Below are 19,731 nucleotides of genomic sequence, written 5' to 3' on the forward strand. Positions count from 1 at the left end.
GGTGCCTGCAGTGGAGGCAGTGCACAGAGCTAGGAGCTGAGGGAGGGAGGGTCATGTCGCATCTTTTCTGGGGAGCCCCCCACCCCCAAGGAAAGTGCTACCCAGAGCCCCCTCACTCTCAAGTGCTCCAACCCCCAGTCCTGAGCCCCGTCCCACACTCAAAATTCCTCCTGCTGCTGCTGTGGGGGAGGCAGTGGCCCAAGACTGCCCCAGCAGTGGCTGGTGCAGCTGGCCCAGGGGCTGCCTGAACTGGTCTGGTGGCCCCCTGGCCAGCCGCACCGGCCACTACATAAGTCCTGGAAAGTCATGGAATCCATGACATCCATGACAGACTCGCAGCCTTATTTATACATACTAGTAAATACCATTCAATGAGAATGACTAACTTCTGATAGGGTACAAACTGTCAATGGGAGTCGCATACAATGGAAGAAAGAGCAACATACGCTCATAGGGCTTAAAGACATCCTCAAAATTCATATTTATCTATCGAAAATTCTCATGCCAAGAATACAGCAGCTGGCCATATTAACCTCCCTAAAAAACCTCAAGCACATGGCAGCAGACATAGTGAGAAACCTCTACTTTTCTGGCCAGGGCATATTTTTTAAATGGATCAGTGTATTGATACAATGACAGTTATGCTTGCGATTCTATACACCATTTCATAAGAAAGGCACAAGTTTGTTTAAGAGGAAGTGTGCTACCTTGGCTTGATTAGAAATTATTTCACAAATGATAACAGTTATTTCATACAATGAGAGTAATTCAATAGGACAAAGTTACTGGATTCTTAATTCTATTATTTGAAGTCACAAATCAGTTGTACTTTGGTTTTCTTGATCTTCAGGAGGTTCCAGAACTTTCACAAACTCTACGTTCACGTGGATTTCTATTCCCAGCATAAGTGCAACTTTGAAGAGGATAAGCTGAAGTTGTCGAATACCTGTGAACAGTGATAACACATTTGTCATTTTAGGCCATGCAACAGCATTTCCTTTATTAAATTAATATTGTGGTAGCACCTGGAGCCCTCATATTGTGCTAGGCACTGTACAGATACATAACATGTTTTCAGTTTCTTTGCTGGAGTCCCTAGAGACTAGGCAAGTCACTTGAGCCTAACTTTTCACAGGTGGTCATTAACTGTGTTCTCCTCATTTTCTGGGTGCCTCACGTGAGACCCCGAGACCTGATTTGCAGAAGTGTTGAGCGCTCGCAACTGAAGACAGTGGGAACTGTGTTTTGAAGCTATTGAGTATTAAAACAATGCTAAGCACTCTGAAAAAATTAGGTTCTTAGCATGTCAAATTGGGTATCCAAAATTAGTGGATTTTTTTTTACCTTAATCTCTTTGTCTCAGTTCCCCATCTGTAAAATGGGGCCCAGGGTCTCAAGACAGGCACCCAGAAAATGAGGCACATACACACAATTTACGACCACCTGTGAAAAGTTCAGTTTAAGTGACTTGCCCAGAATCACTCTGTGGCAGGGAAGGGCAGGGGTACTTCCCAAGGCAGCATTTCACTGCCTGAACCAAGAGATCATCCCTTCTCTTCCTCCAATCCCCTGCCTCATTCACTACATGCCTTCCAACTTGTGCATCTGAAGTAGCAGTTCTACAGATACTCTCCTTTACTACACAACTCGGATTCATCACATAACAGGTCCAACCCGTGCACTGAATGAAGGGGTCCTGTGGAAAAAAATAGTATGTTATGTAGTTAAAGACTGTAGCATAATGCATATGCCCAAGGTGGCTCAATTAAGATTGCACAGGCAACCTTAATACTAAATACCTTTGTATTTCCTAATTTTACTGAGTGCTTGATCTTCAACCTTAATCATGTTCTTTTAACATAGTTTTGATCCAACACACAATCCTCTGCCAAGTGAGCTAACAGAGTAAATAACAGCAGCAAGTTGTCATCCCCTGTGTGGACTAGCAGTAGAAGGGATGAGACACGAACACAGGATTTCACAGATATTTGCGGAAAGCAGAGGAATCTTCAGTTCCATTTCAAGCTCTGGAGGGGACAGTGCTCTATTCCAAGCTCTAGTGTGCACAGATTTTCTGGCCATTCCCCAAGCTCGACCCTTTTGCCCCTTCCCCCCAACTTTGTCCTACTCTAGTCCCATCTCTTCCCAACCTCAGGTTCCTCATACCAGTCTCATTCTTCTCCTCATCTAGCCAATCTCAGCCCCCATTCCTCAGGTTCTCATCCTAGTCTCTTAGTTCAGCCATTTCTACACCCTAAAGGCTCCTTTTCCCATTTTTTGCTCCCCCTGGCGCTGTTCCAAGTTTGGCTCTTGTCCCCTCTGCAGTTGATTCAGATAGTTTTCTCCTCCACACTGCTAGAATGCCAGCAAGAAAAGCACTGAGAGTGCAGGAGAGAGAGACTCAGATCTAATAAATACCTACAGAGGATGCCTGACTGCAATTTTTCAAAGGCTTATACTTTAGCCAAATTTGGGCAGATTTTCAGGAGGAAAACAAACATCCCTGCAGGACTGGCGCTAGGGGTTTGAGTGCCCTAGGCGGACGGCAATTTCGCCGCTCCGCATGCTGGTCCCGCGGCTCCAGTGGAGCTGCCGCAGTCGTGCCTGCAAGCAGCCGACCGTCCGCAGGCACCACTGCGGCAGCTCCACCGGAGCCGCCTGCTGCCCCTTCCGGCAAAACGGCGCCCATCATTTATTCTGGCGCCCTAGGCGATTGCCTAGGCTGCCTAAATGGTAGCGCCGGCCCTGCATCCCTGACACAATAGCCACTTCCCTGTCAAATTTCAAGTCTCTGCTCCAAACTATGGAGACGCTAGAGCGCTTCTCATAGAAAAGGTCACCAGAGTCTTTATCCCTAACCTCATTCTAGGAAACAGCTGAACCATTTTGTCTGAAAATTTCCAAATAAAATTAATCCTGACACAGACACATGCCATAGAAAAGTGCAGCCTGAAGAGCTAAAATTTGGTAAAGTTATAAGCAACTGAAAACAGGGTCTTAAAATGGGAAGTGTCAAGCACTCTTATTAATAGGTAGTTCTGCCAGCCCCATCTATAATAAGAGAGTTGGGAAGCACATTTTGGTTTCTACAAACTTTTAGATTTATTGTAAAAAGAACAAGGAGCACCTCGGAGACTAACAAATTTATTTGGGCACAAGCTTTCGTGGGCTAAACCCCATTTCATCAGATGCATGGAGTGGAAAATACAGTAGGAAGATATACATATCACACACACACACACACACACACACCCCATGGGTTTTTCCAGACCAACTCTAACGAGGTGGGCTATTAGCAGGAGGAAAAAAAAACACCTTTTGTAGTGATAATCAGGATGGCCCATTTCAAACAGTTGACAAGAAGGTATGAGTAACAGTAAGGGGAAAATTAGCATGGGGAAATTGTTTTTACTTTGTGTAATGACCCATCCACTCCCAGTCTTTATTCAAGCCTAATTTAATGGTGTCCAGTTTGCAAATTAATTCCAGTTCTGAAGTTTCTCGTTGCAGTCTGTTTTTGAAGTTTTGTAGAAGAATTGCAACTTTTAGGTCTGTAACTGAGTGACCAGGAAGGCTGAAGTGCTCTCCAACTGGTCTTTGAAATGTTCTAATTCTTGACGTCTGATTTGTGTCTATTTATTCTTTTGTGCAGAGACTGTCTGGTTTGGCCAACGTACATGACAGAGGGGCATTGCTGGCACATGATGGCATATATCACATTGGTAGATGTGCAGGTGAATGAGCCTCTGATGGTGTGGCTGTGATTAGATCCTATGATAGTGTCCCTTGAATAGATATGTGGACAGAGTTGGCAACAGGCTTTGTTGCAAGGATAGGTTCCTGGGTCAGTGTTTTTGTTGTGTAGTGTGTGGTTGCTGGTGAGTATTTGCTTCAGGTTGGGGGGCTGTCTATAAGCGACGACTGGCCTGTCTTCCAAGATCTGTGAGAGTGAGGGATCCTCTCTCAGGATAGGTTGTAGATCCTTGATGATGAGTTGGACAGGTTTTAATTGGGGGCTGAAGATGACAGCTAATGGCATTCTGTTACTTTCTTTGTTGGGCCTGTCCTGTAATAGGTGACTTCTGGGTATTCTTCTGGCTCTGTCAATCTGTTTCTTCACTTCATCAGGTGGGTACTTTAGTTTTAAGAATGCTTGACAGAGATCTTGTAGGTGTTTGTCTCTGTCTGAGGGATTGGAGGAAATCTGTTTGTATCTTAGAGCTTGGCTGTAGACAGTGGATCGTGCCATGTGATCTGGATGAAAGCTGGAGGCATGAAGGTAAGTATAGCAGTCAGTAAGTTTCCAATAGAGGGTAGCGTTTATGTGACCATCATTTATTAGCACTGTAGCATCCAGGAAGTGTATCTCTTGTGTGGATTGATCCAGGCTAAGATTGATGATGGGATGGAAATTGTTGGGATCATGATGGAATTCCTCAAGGGCTTCTTTTCCATGGGTCCAGATGATGATGTCATCAATGTAGAGCAAGTAGAGTAGGAGCGTTAGGGGATGAGAGCTCAGGAAACGTTCTAAGTCAGCCATAAAAATGTTGGCATACTGTGGAGCCATTCGGGTACTCATAGCAGTGCCTTAACTTGAAGGTATACATTGTCCCCAAATGTGAAATATTGCGGGTGAGGACAAAGTCGAAGTTCAGCCACCAGGTCTGCCTACTTGTTCAGGACGCTTACCAGTGTAAAAGTATGTCCTGTATCCTTATATTTTGATATTACAGATGAAATCCTGTCCCACAGAAGTGGGTGACAAAACTCCCATTGACTTCTCTGGGGCCAGGCTTTCAACCTTCATATATAAGGACATTGGTTTATCAACCCACTATCTAATTCATATCAGTCAACAAATATACATCGAAATTACATCTAGTTACATTGTGATGAATACACATTCAAATAAAAACAGATATCCACACAATCAGATGTCACTCTCCTCCATCCCATCTGCTTTTTAAGAAAAAGCAGATAGCATCTCCCCACCCCCACCCAAGATGATCAAAACTCATTTCCATGGTTTTTGTTAAGATATTTGGTTTACTATTTTTGGTACCATTTTCTCTATAAGTTCTCCTCCTCAATAATATCTGCAAACACTCCTACAGTCAAGATGCTGTCCAAGAGGTTTGTTTTTGTCCGAGTTAAGTTAAAATCCCTTTTGGGTAGGCATCATCCCCTTTTCAGTATTTTGTAAGGCACATGGTACAATTAAGGCACTAGATATAAAGCAGCAGTATCATTCATACAACTGTAAAACCTTTTATTTTTAGAGTACGCTTTTAAAGGCAGCTTAAAATGAAGTCTGTCAAACTGGTTCTGGACACCAATTTAAAAAAACGTCCACACGAGGTTTCTCTTAAAGATGAGCAGCATAGGTTATCGTTCAAATAAGATTATGCAATTTTGGCAAATCAGAAGGGCTTGACTTTTGGGATTTTTCTGTGTGTGTGTATTCAGGATGTATCATTACTATCTTGGTAAAGAAACACTACACAGCAAGTCCAGAAAAGATCTCTATTAATATTTCTGAGGTAAGTCTTCTGCATAGCAAGCATTCAACAAAATTGTACATTTGCATGTAGTCACTGGTACTTACTGATATGGTCAATAGATCCTCCACAGAATTTTCCATAAAATTTTTTCGCTCCCAAACCCCGGAGGTCATGGATTGTAAAAGGCCAGAGATGCAGCACATTGTTTCTTGAGAAAGTGTCCCGCTTCTCCACAACTACAACCTTGGCTCCAAGAAAGGCAAGTTCTATGGCAGTCCGCAAACCACATGGACCACCTCCAACAATCAAACACTGAGGGAGGAAAGAAGAAGTTTGTTCATGCAAATGGAAGTCAATATAAAATTGCCAAGTCATCTCAAGGGTGTAAACTGTCAACTGAAGTAATGCTACTGTATCAAGAGCTGATCATATACCTCCATAAATATTCAAGTACACTATTGACAAAATGAAGCAGTTACATTCATCAAATATTTTACTTAATGGAAGGTGTTCAACTATTTATAGAATTTGGCAAATGTCTCATACGAAGATATCAAAATAAGTACCCATTGAAAAACTGATGGAAAAATATAGTAAAAATTATTCAGAATGATTTCATCCAGCTCTAAGTAGATGTAAATAAATTTTAAGGATATAACAGTTATTTCAAAATTACTTGCAGTAGACAACAACAGGAAAGACTTGGAAATGAAGAATAAACGGTTTCAAGGCAGATTAAAAAAAAAAAGCACATCAACATGCTATTGCAATCTTCTATAGCACAGCCAGTGTTCTGAATTCCATGGATGAGATCGTAAGCTGGTGTAAATCAACATAGCTCCAGTGACGTCATTAGACCTACCCTGATTTACAGTACTTGTGAACTGGGCCTGTTCTACTTTGTTTTAAGACTGACCAACATATTCAAAAATGGGATTTTAAAATTAGGCTCTTATGTCCACATTTAGGACCTAAGGGTGGGATTTTCAAAGTGCCTAAGCACAAATCTCATCTATATATGTTTTGGCCTGCAGCTTTGTTTCTACAAGCCAGAAAGCTGTGATTTCTGGAAAACTACACATGCAGATGCTTACATTTTCTGACTTGGTTACCACAAATTGTTTGATTAGAAACAGCCCTTCTTGATATATATAACTTCAAATTATTAGAGAAGCAAAACAGTTCAAGTAACAAAATGAAGTCTGCTGACCGCTAAGGTGTGCATGACCTAATTCAGACAGTTCTGACTATGAGGTAGATGTTGTCCTATGCTATAAGTACAACTGCATTATCTCACAATCAAAACATGCTCCTTTGGTTCTCTCACACATAGCCAGACAGCGATTACAGTTTCAAAAGCAAGGACTTTAAACCTAGTTGAATGTGTTTACAGAAAGTCTGGTTCTAATTACAATTCTTTTTTATAACAGTAGAGTTATTTATTTATTTTGGTCTGTCCATTTATTTTACAGTTTTACGTTTCAGATTAAAATTATTTGGCACAGGCTTTAATGTAAACCAATGATGAGAAGAGCTACAATTATATCTTTTTCAAAAGTAAAATATTCTAAAAATTCAATAATAGTGGATTTTCCACAGAATGAACAGGTACTGTAGATTTAAAAAAAAATGCTACAGATATTAAAGTATTAATAATTAAAGCTAAATCAGTTCCATCAGCCATTTCCCAAGCTTGCTTACTCCTAAAATACGTTTTTAGCTTGTACTTTCAGAGTAACATACCACATTGTATGCTAAATACTAAGAAAACATCAATGGATCTAATTATATAAAGGAAGAAAATCCAGCACAGATGTTGCCAGGATCAGAGAGTGGGATTACTGACAGAGGCTGGGTCAGTTCCTCTCTGCACATACTTGTTATGAGATTAACATGGGAACTCTGAGTTCTGACAAGTAAGTGAATGCATTTACAGCTATGCAGTTTTCCAGTAATGTTGAGCAAGCAGCTAGCAGCACTTTGCAAATACAGACCATACATGGATTGATCAGAATTTTTCTGGCGGACAAGAAATATTATATATAAATACATGCATTTTTTTTAAAGTAGTCTTTTGAGATTTAGTCATAGTCGCTGTTGCCAACTAATAAAACCCCACACTGACATTTCTTCATGGTGCTGTAGGAATGAATGTATTCAAATTTGAGAGAGAGAATGAGAATTTCTCCTCCTCCTCCCCTTCCTCCCGACAAGATATCTTCCAATTTGCATGGGGGCACTGTGAAAAGTAATTGTATTTTTGCCACCATCCATGGTTACCATCTATAAACACAGATATTTGCATGTCTTAGAGTCATTTGCTCTTTGGTTTATCAGGAGAGCTTTTCCAGTGATGTATAGCTCACTCCTCCTGACAATGTATTATCCATTTTGGAAACTTCTGGAGCCAAGAACAGCAAGAATCTATTGCAAAGATAATTTTTTACAGTGTTGAGGCTTCTACCTTAATTAAGTAGTGAAAGAGACAACACATGGAAAACACACACTGTTTATATGCAAAAACCAAAACAGTACTGCAAACATTCTAGCAAGACCTGTGAAACCCTTAGCTCTATATTTTTTCTGCTAATAAACCAGACTTTTTGCTCATTATTGGTCATATTCAGAATGTTATGAATTTATCGCTGCTTTCACACGGTCAGGTGAAGCCATTTCTTCCATGGTGAGTAACTACTGCCTACAAACAAGTCTGGCGAAACTGACCTCTGAGTTGTAATGACTAGCATTGTGGAAATCAAAGGAGTCTTAGCACATAGATGCTACTTATGGCTGAAAGGCTTTGTTCTGCTCCCATTCAAGCCAATGGGAAACACTCCCTTTACTTTTATGATCCAGAATCATTTTGCTCTTCAAAGGCCCTCTATCAGTGAGGGAAACCACAATAATTGAAGCAGCAAAGAATCCTGTGGCACCTTATAGACTAACAGATGTTTTGGAGCATGAGCTTTCGTGGGTGAATATCCATTTCCTCAGATGCATGTAGTGGAAATTTCCAGGGGCAGGTATATATATGCTAGCAAGCAAGCTAGAGATAACAAGGTCAGTTCAATCAGGGAGGATGAGGCCCTGTTCTAGCAGTTGAGGTGTGAAAACCAAGAGAGGAGAAACTGGTTCTGTAGTTGGCAAGCCATTCACAGTCTTTGTTTAATCCTGAGCTGATGGTAACAAATTTGCAGATGAACTGAAGCTCAGCAGTTTCTCTTTGAAGTCTGGTCCTGAAGTTTTTTTGCTGCAGGATGGCCACCTTAAGGTCTGCTATAGTGTGGCCAGGGAGGTTGAAGTGCTCTCCTACAGGTTTTTGTATACTGCCATTCCTAATGTCTGATTTGTGTCCATTTTTTCTTTTCCATAGAGACTGTCCAGTTTGGCCGATGTACATAGCAGAGGGGCATTGCTGGCATATGCAGCACACACCTCAACTGCTAGAACAGAGCCTCATCCTCCCTGATTGAACTGACCTCGTTATCTCTAGCTTGCTTGCTAGCATATATATATACCTGCCCCTGGAAATTTCCACTACATGCATCTGAGGAAGTGGCTATTCACCCACGAAAGCTCATGCTCCAAAACGTCAATCATATGCCAGCAATGCCCCTCCAATTACTCTCAATTATGTGTCTTGCCATTCTTGTCCTGAACACGAATGACACCATTCTGGTTATCAGTACAGCAGGCCTTTCATTGAGAGATCTCATATTCATGACACAAAATCATCAATAAGAAGTGGATTTACTCAATTGATTTACTTTTTAAAGTAATTTTAACATTCCTAGTTATATACATCTTGCTGAAGCACTCTTTCATAAACAGGTCACTTTAAACTGCAGTATGGTCTTAAATTTGTCATCAGGTCATTTTTTTCTTCTCATAAAATTTAACTATTCTCTGTAACAGTTATTTTATATTTTAAACAATATTAATAAAATCATGCACATCTTATAAATCATAGATGCTTCAGATATTAATGGAGCAAATACGGTGTTTTTACGGTACCAGTAGAGAGCTGACATTGAGGACATTGTTTCTGAAATATAAATCTGCTTCCATACAAATCTTACCCCAGACAATAACATGCTCAGCTCTATTGCTGTTTAAAGTTGGAGAAAGCAGTGGGTACTGGTGTCAATAATGGTTTTGAACTGAAATTAATTTATATACATATATGAAAGCTTCGTTTCCCAATATCCCCTGTGTTTCTGTAGTTTAGTGAAGCCATAGTACTAAATTACCTTAAAAATGGGCCTCTCTCAAAGATAGTTAAACTATTGAGTTCTTGCAGATCAGGCATTTGAGAAATGTAGCACCTAGATAAACCCTTTGCATGTTTCTGTACCATTGGTAGGATATAACTGGCATCAGTTTACTGAGCCAAATAAAAGCACAAGTTAACGCTGCAAAGACAGAATTATTTTGTGCCTCTCCTTTCTGGATATGGATTTTCAACAATCTGAGCAGATTCCTCCTGCGGGGAGCAGGAATTGGGGAGAGGACAGATGGCAACAGGACTGGGCTCAAGTAACTGCCATGAAGGAGGCACACCAGGAACCCACAACACTTGTACCCTACCCTAGAAAAGCCTAACGTGGCTTAATGTACTGTAGATCTGCAGGTGAATAATTCCATCAGTCTGGGGGGTGATGGGGTTAGGTTTTAAAGTATCAGAGATCAAACACAAAAAGGACACTATAATTATCAGCAAGTTAAAAGGAGAAAACTATCTGATCTGGTGACAAAAATCCTGTTTGCTCACTTTAATTACAGGAACAACAGAATTACTCATTTACCTTGCAAATATAGAACAACCACTCTTTACACTCCTGAACTCAAGGAATCTACTCCTTGAAAATAGGGTAAAAAAAAAATTCTCTCTCCATATTTAAAAATAAACAAAAAGTCTAACTCAGCATGTTAAGAATAATAATTTTCTTATTATTATATTTTAAGCGCAATGCCATTCTCTTACCTAAGAGATCCAGGCCCTATACAAAAGACTACTGGAATATATAAACATATTTTAAATACAGCAAAAAAAATACTGTTCTGCAACATTAAAACTGAAAATTAGAAAGGTTCCAATGCTGGGGGAAAAAAAAAAACAAACACCACACCACAATGGAAATGAAAGATACATCAACTTTTTGGCAGGGGAAGGAGTGGTAGGTTTCAGGCCCTGATCCAGCAATCAGATCAATCATGGCAGACCTTGGCTTGTGTGGGGGTGCTCCACCCAGGAACAAGAATCCACCCAGGGATCCTATTTGTGGGTCAGGACATTTCCATTTATACATAAAGAGGAGTAAGAGCTGAGAGAACATCAGTGCATCACCCATTTGTGACAAGTTAAATGAGAGGAACTCAACCCAGAAGAGGGATTCCTGCCTCCAAGACACAACCCTAAACCCAGCCACAAAAAACAATATTTCCAAACACGTACGTGCTCAAAAGGACTCCAGAAAAGGTTGTCTTCAGAAATGAAGTAATCTCCTTCATCAAACTCTGATTCTGAAAACAAAGTTTTGCCTACAGGAATGATTGTGCCATTAAGGAGGTGGAGCATTAGCCTCATGCACCCCACACCAGCTAAAAGTCACGTCTGTCTCATATGAAGACTATCACATACAGGGCTGGCTCCAGGGGTTTTGCCGCCCCAAGCAGCCAAAAACAAAAAACAAAAGCACAACAACAACAGAAAAGCTGTAATCCCGATCTGTGGCAATTCAGCGGGAGGTCCTTCGCTCCAACCGGGAGTGAGGGACACTTTGCTGAAATGCCACCGAATAGCTGGATGTGCCACTCCTCTCCGGAGTGGCCGCCCCAAGCATCTGCTTGCTAAGTTGGTGCCTGTAGCGTGCCCTGATCACATATGCATGCTATTGCACCCTTCTCCCTAAGGGAGATTTATCTTAGTTGATGGATCCATTGGCACTGCTCTTGGCCCATAACGATGCCCTTCCAACCTCACTGAGATGAGAAGTGGATGCCTGGTGGATACCTTCATGGTATGCAGGAAATAACGGAATCCCTAGTGCTTCGCCTTCGCTACTCCCCACTCCCACACGCCAAACACACACAGAACTAACTCTCTTCTTCAAACTGCAGTTAAGGACACTATTAGAGACTACACAGTGGGCCAGATCAATCATTGGCGTAACTCCACTGTCTGCAATAGAATCATAACCAGCATGAAACTGGGCCAATCTTTACATGCAATATAACTAAACACGAGGCCATGAGTGATAACCATAACATATAATAAAACAATAATAAATTTTCTGTATCAGCAATGATCCGTTCCCTGGAACAGTTTTAAGGAAAAACAGCTGCATGACCATCTAAAGCAGACAGCTAACAGAAGCTCTGATGGGAAATTCTCCTCAGCACCATTCTCCTTATTTTATCTCTATAAGTAAAAATTGAAGCATTTCTGGCAAGTATATGGGTGCTCTGAAGGAGATTCATGACAATTTCTGGCTGCGTTATTTGCCAGTTTCAATTTTAGCACATAAGCTCATTGTCAGTCATAGGATGTAAAAGTGCAGTCAGATGGGAAACGTGCCCCTGATTCAACAGACTAGAATAACCAATATAGATTAAATTGTATAATGTGACAGAAAATGGTAATATCCAATTTTCAAAGAGCTAGAATCTTACATGCAATTTCAGTCAAAATAAGATACCCACACTCAAAACGTTCCTGAGCAAAAAACAAGATAATAAGTGTGACAAGAACTAGCAATATGTAATAATAATATACAATATTATGATTCGAGCCCTGGCTAGCCTATGGCCCCAGTCTAACAATCATTTAACATGCATAGCCCTATTGGATTTAATGGAACTACATATGTGCTTAAGTGTTCTGCTAGATCAGGGCCTACACATGAGGGAGACTTGGCTCCCCGTGAACCACCATGTCAGCAGATGTCAGTTGAGGAGCGGTCATCAAGAGTCCCTAGGGATACACACCAGAGTAACGGAAGGCAGAGCATCTTTGTGGACAGCCCTTGACTCTGTAATTCACTCTCTCACTGAGCATGGTGCTCTATCCTGGTAGGGCCTTACAACCACTCTTAGGTGAGAGTACCTTGCTACATAAGAAGTCCCATTAAAAGGTGACAAAATAAGACACTGAGCCCAGGTCTACCCTACAAAAACTTGCCAGTATAACTATGTCGCTCAGAGGTGTGGAAAAGCCACATGTCTGAGCGATGCAGTTATATCAGCCGAACTCCCAGTATAGACAGTGCTATGTAGACGGGAGGGTTTCTCCCATCAACATGGCTACTGCCTCTCGGGGATGGGGGAGTACCTACACTGACAGGAGAAGCTCTGCCTCGGTGCAGATAGCGTCTCCACTAAGTGCTATTGTGGCTGCAGCTCTGTAAGTGTAGACAAGCCTTTAGGCTTTTGCTTGATGGAGGTGGCAGTAAGTTTAGGAAGGGCATGATGCCATGTTGTGGAAGGTTAATATTAAAAAGAATCACTGCCAACCTGAAATCTAGTAAAGATTAACAGATGTTTCAGATACTAGATCTGCCTCCAAATGCCCCTGACAATTTTTGTGGGTTTATAGATGTTCTCTTGAAATATGTTCCCTCTCCCCCCTTCCCTCTCTAATGTTGCTGACCCATACAGACATGGGAGGAAGCTGACCAATGACTATATAAAGATTCCAGTGAAACTGACTGTACATAAAGGAAAAGAAAGTTGTTTATTTCCTGTTACAGGAATAAGTGTCATGCGTGTTCCTTATAACCACAATAGATTAAAAAACAAATCTCAGAGAAAAAAGAAATGTGAATTTTCAGTTAACTGTGTCTCTTTAACGAGACATGATCCAATCTTATGAAAAGAGTTGTGTGTGCTTAAATTGACACACTGAGAGTCATTCCATACATTATTGCACTTCATATTGTCTCAAATGTTTGTAAACTTACTTACAACTTGTTGGATGTGCATTTTTAAAATCAAGGAGTACAGAAATAAGATGCTGGTGAAGTTTAACGACAGAAGAGGTAAGTATGTAAGTTTATGAATCTCTAATCACTATATGTGGCAAAAGACACTCAGATTTGAATCATTTTTTACAGACTTCCAATTATGTGAAGTTGTGTGCTGTGTTGTCACGTGGGCAACTGACCACAGGAGAGTAGCGTGTTGTCACCAAAACAGACTTTTGCTTATGACCGGAGCAGCATTTGAATATACATCTCCAAGGATAAAAGGCTAATGAACCAGCCAACTTTGCTAATTTCTGACTTCCAAGTTCTTGGAGATAGACGACAAAGATACAGAAACTCTCATATTGGCATTTAAAAAGACATGTGCCAAGGATTTAAAGTTTACAAATTTGGCCTAATTCCAAATTTGGCATTCCTTCAGCTGCTGTGTTGCAACAAATTTGCAAATCCTTCAGCTGTTGTATCCACAGCTGAACTTTCCAGCTACTTGCCAGTGGAATCCATACAAGAATCTATAGAGTGCGTATGCAAAAATAATTTCTTAACAAAGAGCCCTTATCTTTATTGTGTCTTTTTTTTTGGCACACATGGTCAGAGGTGAAACACGTGCATTAATGCATTGAATCAGTTGGCCCTTTTTTAATCAGGATTTTCTGAGTGGACAGAGATTCTAAATCAGGGCATTGTTGTTCTAGTTGGAAAAATGCAGACACTTTTTTAAAAAATGAAAAGTAATTCCAAATATCCCTATATTTATGTCTCTCAGATTTATATATTGGCATTAGGCTCACATACAAGGGTTTGTCATACAACTCAAAATTAAAAAAAAACATCACCACATCATATGCAAGAGATCCAGAATTTATGCTCCATTATACAAGAAATGTGTGTTTCTGGTTACACACTGAAACATTCAATTTATAGGGATTTTGAGATACACTGAGTATCTTCATTTTTAAAATTGGAGAACTGAACCATGCCAAGCTATTTAATTTACTCTGGATTTTAGCTTTTTAGTATAATACAGCTCTCTCATTAGCATTTTGTCATATTTAAATTCTGTCAGCTTCCAAAGAGCTTTAAGAGCTTTTAGCTTACAAAAAAAATTATTGTATATTGGCAATTGATAGACATCACACAGAATATACACAAGTGTCTCTAAAAACTTTAAATTCTTCGTTGTCACACTTGTGAGCCAAAAATGGCTGAAAAGGTAGAAAGCTAAACCCCTAGGGAAGAGAGAGTGCCTCACCCATTTCAAGTGTAACCTGTTTGTCTGTCTATTTATCTATAGTACCACAGTATCTGAGCATCTCACAATTTTTGAGTATTGATCCTCCCAACATCCCTGGGAGATACAAGTGCTGTAGTCTCTCACTGACCCCAGCCTGCCCAAATACCTACACACACAGATGGGGAACTGAGGCACAGAGAAGCTAAAATACTTACTCAAGATCACAGAGGAATTACATGGCAGAGTATGGACTTGAACCCAAGTCTCCTAAGTCCTAATGCGGGTGCCCTAACCACTTGACCACACTTCAGATCCAGACAGGAGCATCAAATGTGGATTATGTCAACCTCATTAAAGTCAACAGGACTAGTTACATCAGAAAGGTTACTGTGTGATTACAGACAAGGTTAATAGGTCCTGAAGGAAGTCAGTTCTGGCTTGAGGAATGGAAGTCACACTGCCTCCTTAAATGAAAGTGGTGGGGGTGGGGGAATATGGGGTCAAAGGCACCTCTGGCAAACTGGTCAACAGACAGTTTTTTTCAAGGATGGGAGGAGGAGGACTTGGTAATATACAGTAAGAATATTACTATTGTACACAGCCATAATAATCTGTTTGCAGAGACTGCATATTACACTGTACCAATGCTTGCTTATCTGGGTGTCCTTAGAGTCTTGTAATGAAAATAATGCCATAAGTCTTTTAATTGTATCAGTATAGCTAGGAACATACTGTACAATCAACATTTCCAAGAACAGAAACAGTATTCTTGTTTTAGATATTTTAAATAAATCTAGTAACTATATACTGCTGATGCATGCTGAAGAGAAGGTTAAAATGAAGCTCCCTGGGCTAACACTTTACACAGAGCACAGCAGATGCAGCAACTCCACTCAGTATTAGCAGATAAAGTATATATTTAAAACAAGAAGTTTATACAGTTTAAAAAAAAACCCACACATGGTATGTTTTTAAGTCAAGTCGAGTCACTTTCTCAGGATATTTCACAAAATAGTTTAATTTGCAGTTTTAATTAAACATTGGTTATTCTATTAAAGGCAAATTCCAAGAGATATGATTCTTTAGAAGCTAACTTATGATGCCTGAGCTCACGCAGTAACAAACAAACAATCACCTTTTGAAATGGAATGCAGGTTTGTTAAGGAGCAGACCATTTCCTCTCATCAAGTCTAATCATAAGCACAGCAACTGTATAACAAGTGGCAGTTATAGTTATATGTGGGAGGTAATACTTCATAAGTAATAACTCTAGGTTCCTGAGGTCATTTCCCTTCCAATCCACCTCTCCCATATTTCAAAAGAACAACAACAAAAATGACTCTGATCAAGGATGTATTTTGCTCTTCAGTATCATCATTAACTCCCATCTTAACTAGCAGTGTTGAAGGTCACTCCCTAGAGTGGGAAGTTGAGCTTTTCCAAGGCAATCTCACACTTGAACATTCAAGATCATTGATATCTATATAATAAATTTATTTCTTGAATTTTGTGATTCTAGATACAATGTACAGATTGGCTGCTCAGCACTGTTAGTGCCATTGTTTTCTAGTGTCAACAGGCAGAGAAACTCAGAACAGTTATAAATTCTAACCAGAATTAGAACATGTACCTTTACTCTAACAATTATTGGGAATGTTTCCAATAGTACAGTGTGTTAACATAACACTCCCTCACAGGGCCATCATACTAGTCTGGTGACAGCCTAACACACTGTAGGGAATCGGAGTTTAGGGACCTCAGTTGTCCTGGACAAAAAAGAGTTTCAGAAATATTAACAGGCTGAGAGGTCAAGGGGCAGCTAGTGCCTTTGTTGCCAGAAGGAAGGCCTTTGGAAAAGGAAAGAAAAAATTAAGTGTGCATGTATGAGGCAGGGAGAATTCAGAGGAAGTAGTGTTCAGCAGTGAACAGAAGAACACAAGCTATATGAAGCACCAATTTATGTCAGTGCACAAGAAACATGACTTTTCTATATATATGTTTATATGTATGTGGCTTTGTAATTGTAACTCTGTTTTCACATTCCAAATACATGCAATTCTGATACAAAGATCAACGCTTGTGATTGTTCTGTCACCGTGATCTCTATATCCAGACTGACAAACAATGAACTTCCTAAATCAGATAAATTCACAGAAGCAAAATGTGGGTGTTGTGAGGACAGAGCAAGTTCTACGAGACATGTGCCAAGGCAGGTCAGTCAGGTTATAATTGAGTAAGACTGGCACTCCTACAAGTTGTGCCATTCTTTACGTGCATGCAAATACCTCGTAATGTCACACCTTAAATCAGAAATTACTTCCAGTTTTCTTCTTACAACTGAAGACTCACTAATGGGCATAAATTATTAAATTATTTGGGAGTAGACAATGCTTTGCAGGACACTGAACTGACATCCCTTGCAACATTTCTTTGATCTGGATTGTGAATTGCACCAAGGATTGTCTCTCATCTAAACTGCACAGTTTGTTAGCGATGATAATGTGTAAAGGTTGGGAGGAAGGGGCAAACAACAGAGGGCCAATGGTTACACCCATGAAACATTAAGAGAAGCATGTATTGCAGCACAAGCTTTTTTTTAATACTTCTTATTTATTTAAATGCGGTAGTGCAAATTAGTGATGGAAGTGCAGGCAAAGCCACCTGCATCCAATAGCTAGCATCTTTGGTTCATGTACCTGAATAATCGTTACAAGTAGCATCCACTAAAAGTGAAATCTATTGTATGTAAAAAAGGAAACCATCTGACAGGAGAAGATGGTTACAAGGGACATGACAGTTCAGTGGAATGGATTCAGAAGCTCTTACCTCTAACAGTATGTCTACACTGCAGTTAAACACTCCTGACTGACTTGTGTCAGCTGACTCAGGCTCTCGAGACTCAGGCTGAAAGGCTGTAAAGTTGCAGTGTAAACGTTTGGGCTCAGGCAGAGCCCAGGCTCTGGGATCCTCCCCACCACATAGTGTGCCAAAGTTCAGGCTCCAACACAAGCATCTATACCAGGGGTTGGCAACCTTTGGCGCAGAGCCCATCAGGCTGCAAGATATTTTATTTATATTGACCGTCTGCAGGCTCGGTCCCCCACAGCTCCCGGTGGCCGCAGTTCACAGCAACCCACCACTTCCTGCAGCTCCTGGCCAGGAATGACGAACCGCGGTCAATGGGAGCTGTGGAGGCTGTGCCTGTGGATGGTAAATGTAAACAAAATGTGTCGCGACCCGCCTTCGGATTACCTGATGGGCCACGTGCCGAAAGTTGCCGACCCCTGGTTTAATTGTAGTGTAGACATACCCTAAGCATTTAATTGCAGTGTAGACATACCTTAAGGGGCCAATGTGAATACAGGCCAGGCTGAAAGTCCGTATCACCTGAAAGGCATTTAGTGGCCTTGTTTCAACTTTCATTATTCAAGTGTCCACCATCATCACTACTACTGACAACAATGTTGGCTGTCACAGAGCGTGTTCAAGGACAGAATAGACAATGTAAATGGACTGAATTAATCTTCCATTTCTAGAGAGTGTCCCTCCAGCTTGCAACATAAGGACACTGGTAGAGTGGTTGAGGGAGGTGGCACTCCTGCTGCACCTTCTTCTGTAGAAAGGAAACATCTAAAAGTTGGATTGAAAATGGATGAAGTTCCCCAACCAGCATACAGTTTTTAAAGCAGAATTACAAATTCTGAATACAGTTAACTTATCAGGAAAACTCTTAGGTGGCAGTGCTGGTGTTCATGGTATCTTTTACATGCGCACACGCACGCACACACACCCCTACCTTGTAAGCAGAAAAAAACCTACTACTACAAATGAATTTTTTGTAAACAAAATGTTTCCCAATTCTTAATTACTCATAAGCAGTAAGAAGAAGAAACAGTAAGTTTCTACAGTACAGATCTTTTACTCAGTAAAAGGCTGCAATCATCCTCTCCCATCCGCCCCCGACTCCTAAATGATTCATCAGTCGTGAAAATCAGAGGTCCAGAGCACTTACTGATTTCCACATGTAATTGTCATAGGCTGTAAAATCACTTCAGATAATCTGTGAAAAATGAGAGTAAGGTGTTCCTCTTCAGATAGCTGAAGGTGATGCAAAGTTCGCCCTTCCATTTGCCATAATTTAAAAAACAACAAAAAAACCCCACACCTCATCAGAAGTCCTGCCAGTACAGAAACATTCTGGTGCCAATAGACTACTTGCCAGTTCAGAGACAGAGCTGAAACTGCAGTGTTGCGAGCCATTGGAAACATAGGCTTTAGGTTATGGTTTCCTGTCTACAGCACTTCTCGTTCTGAAGATCTGTTCAGAAATACAGCTTGCACCAACTGTAACAACCCAGAGATAATAAAGGGAGGTCAAGGGAAAAAAAAATCAATAGCAAACCTTTTTACATAAACTCTGTCTCACCAAGGCCAGAAGGAACCACTAGATTTTCTAGTCTAACCTCCGCTATATCACAGGCCACAAATACAATCAGCACCCACTCACTAAACCCAATCAGGGCTTTGGAGCGGAACCCGGAGCTGGAGTGCGGACCAGTAGGTTTTTGCCCAGAGCTAGAGCATAGCAATTCAAAAATCTGATTGCTCCAAATCCCTGAACTCAATAAACTGAAATTCATAGATTCACAGACTCTAGGACTGGAAGGGACCTCGAGAGGTCATCAAGTCCAGTTCCCTGCCCTCATGGCAGGACCAAATACTGTCTAGACCATCTCTGAAAGACATTTATCTAACCTACTCTTAAATATCTCCAGAGATGGAGATTCCACAACCTCCCTAGGAAATTTATTACAGTGTTTAACTACCCTGACAGTTAGGAACTTTTTCCTAATGTCCAACCTAAACTGCCCTTGCTGCAGTTTAAGCCCATTGCTTCTTGTTCTATCCTTAGAGGATAAGATGAACAAGTGTTCTCCCACCTCCTTATGACACCCTTTTAGATACCTGAAAACTGCTATCATGTCCCCTCTCAGTCTTCTCTTTTCCAAAC

At 40.8% G+C, this 19,731-nt stretch overlaps 1 protein-coding gene across 1 annotated transcript in view; it reads right to left on the reverse strand.

Annotated features, from left to right (window-relative positions):
* The window catches only part of MICAL2 (microtubule associated monooxygenase, calponin and LIM domain containing 2), a 112,206-nt gene that overhangs the window by 48,260 nt on the left and 44,215 nt on the right, over positions 1-19,731 (reverse strand). The window contains 2 exon segments of the mRNA XM_030560346.1: positions 830-946; positions 5,609-5,816. Of these exon segments, the coding sequence (XP_030416206.1) occupies positions 830-946; positions 5,609-5,816 (325 nt within the window).

The sequence above is a fragment of the Gopherus evgoodei genome, chromosome 4 (genome assembly GCF_007399415.2).
Source record: "Gopherus evgoodei ecotype Sinaloan lineage chromosome 4, rGopEvg1_v1.p, whole genome shotgun sequence".
Lineage (NCBI taxonomy): Eukaryota > Metazoa > Chordata > Testudines > Testudinidae > Gopherus > Gopherus evgoodei.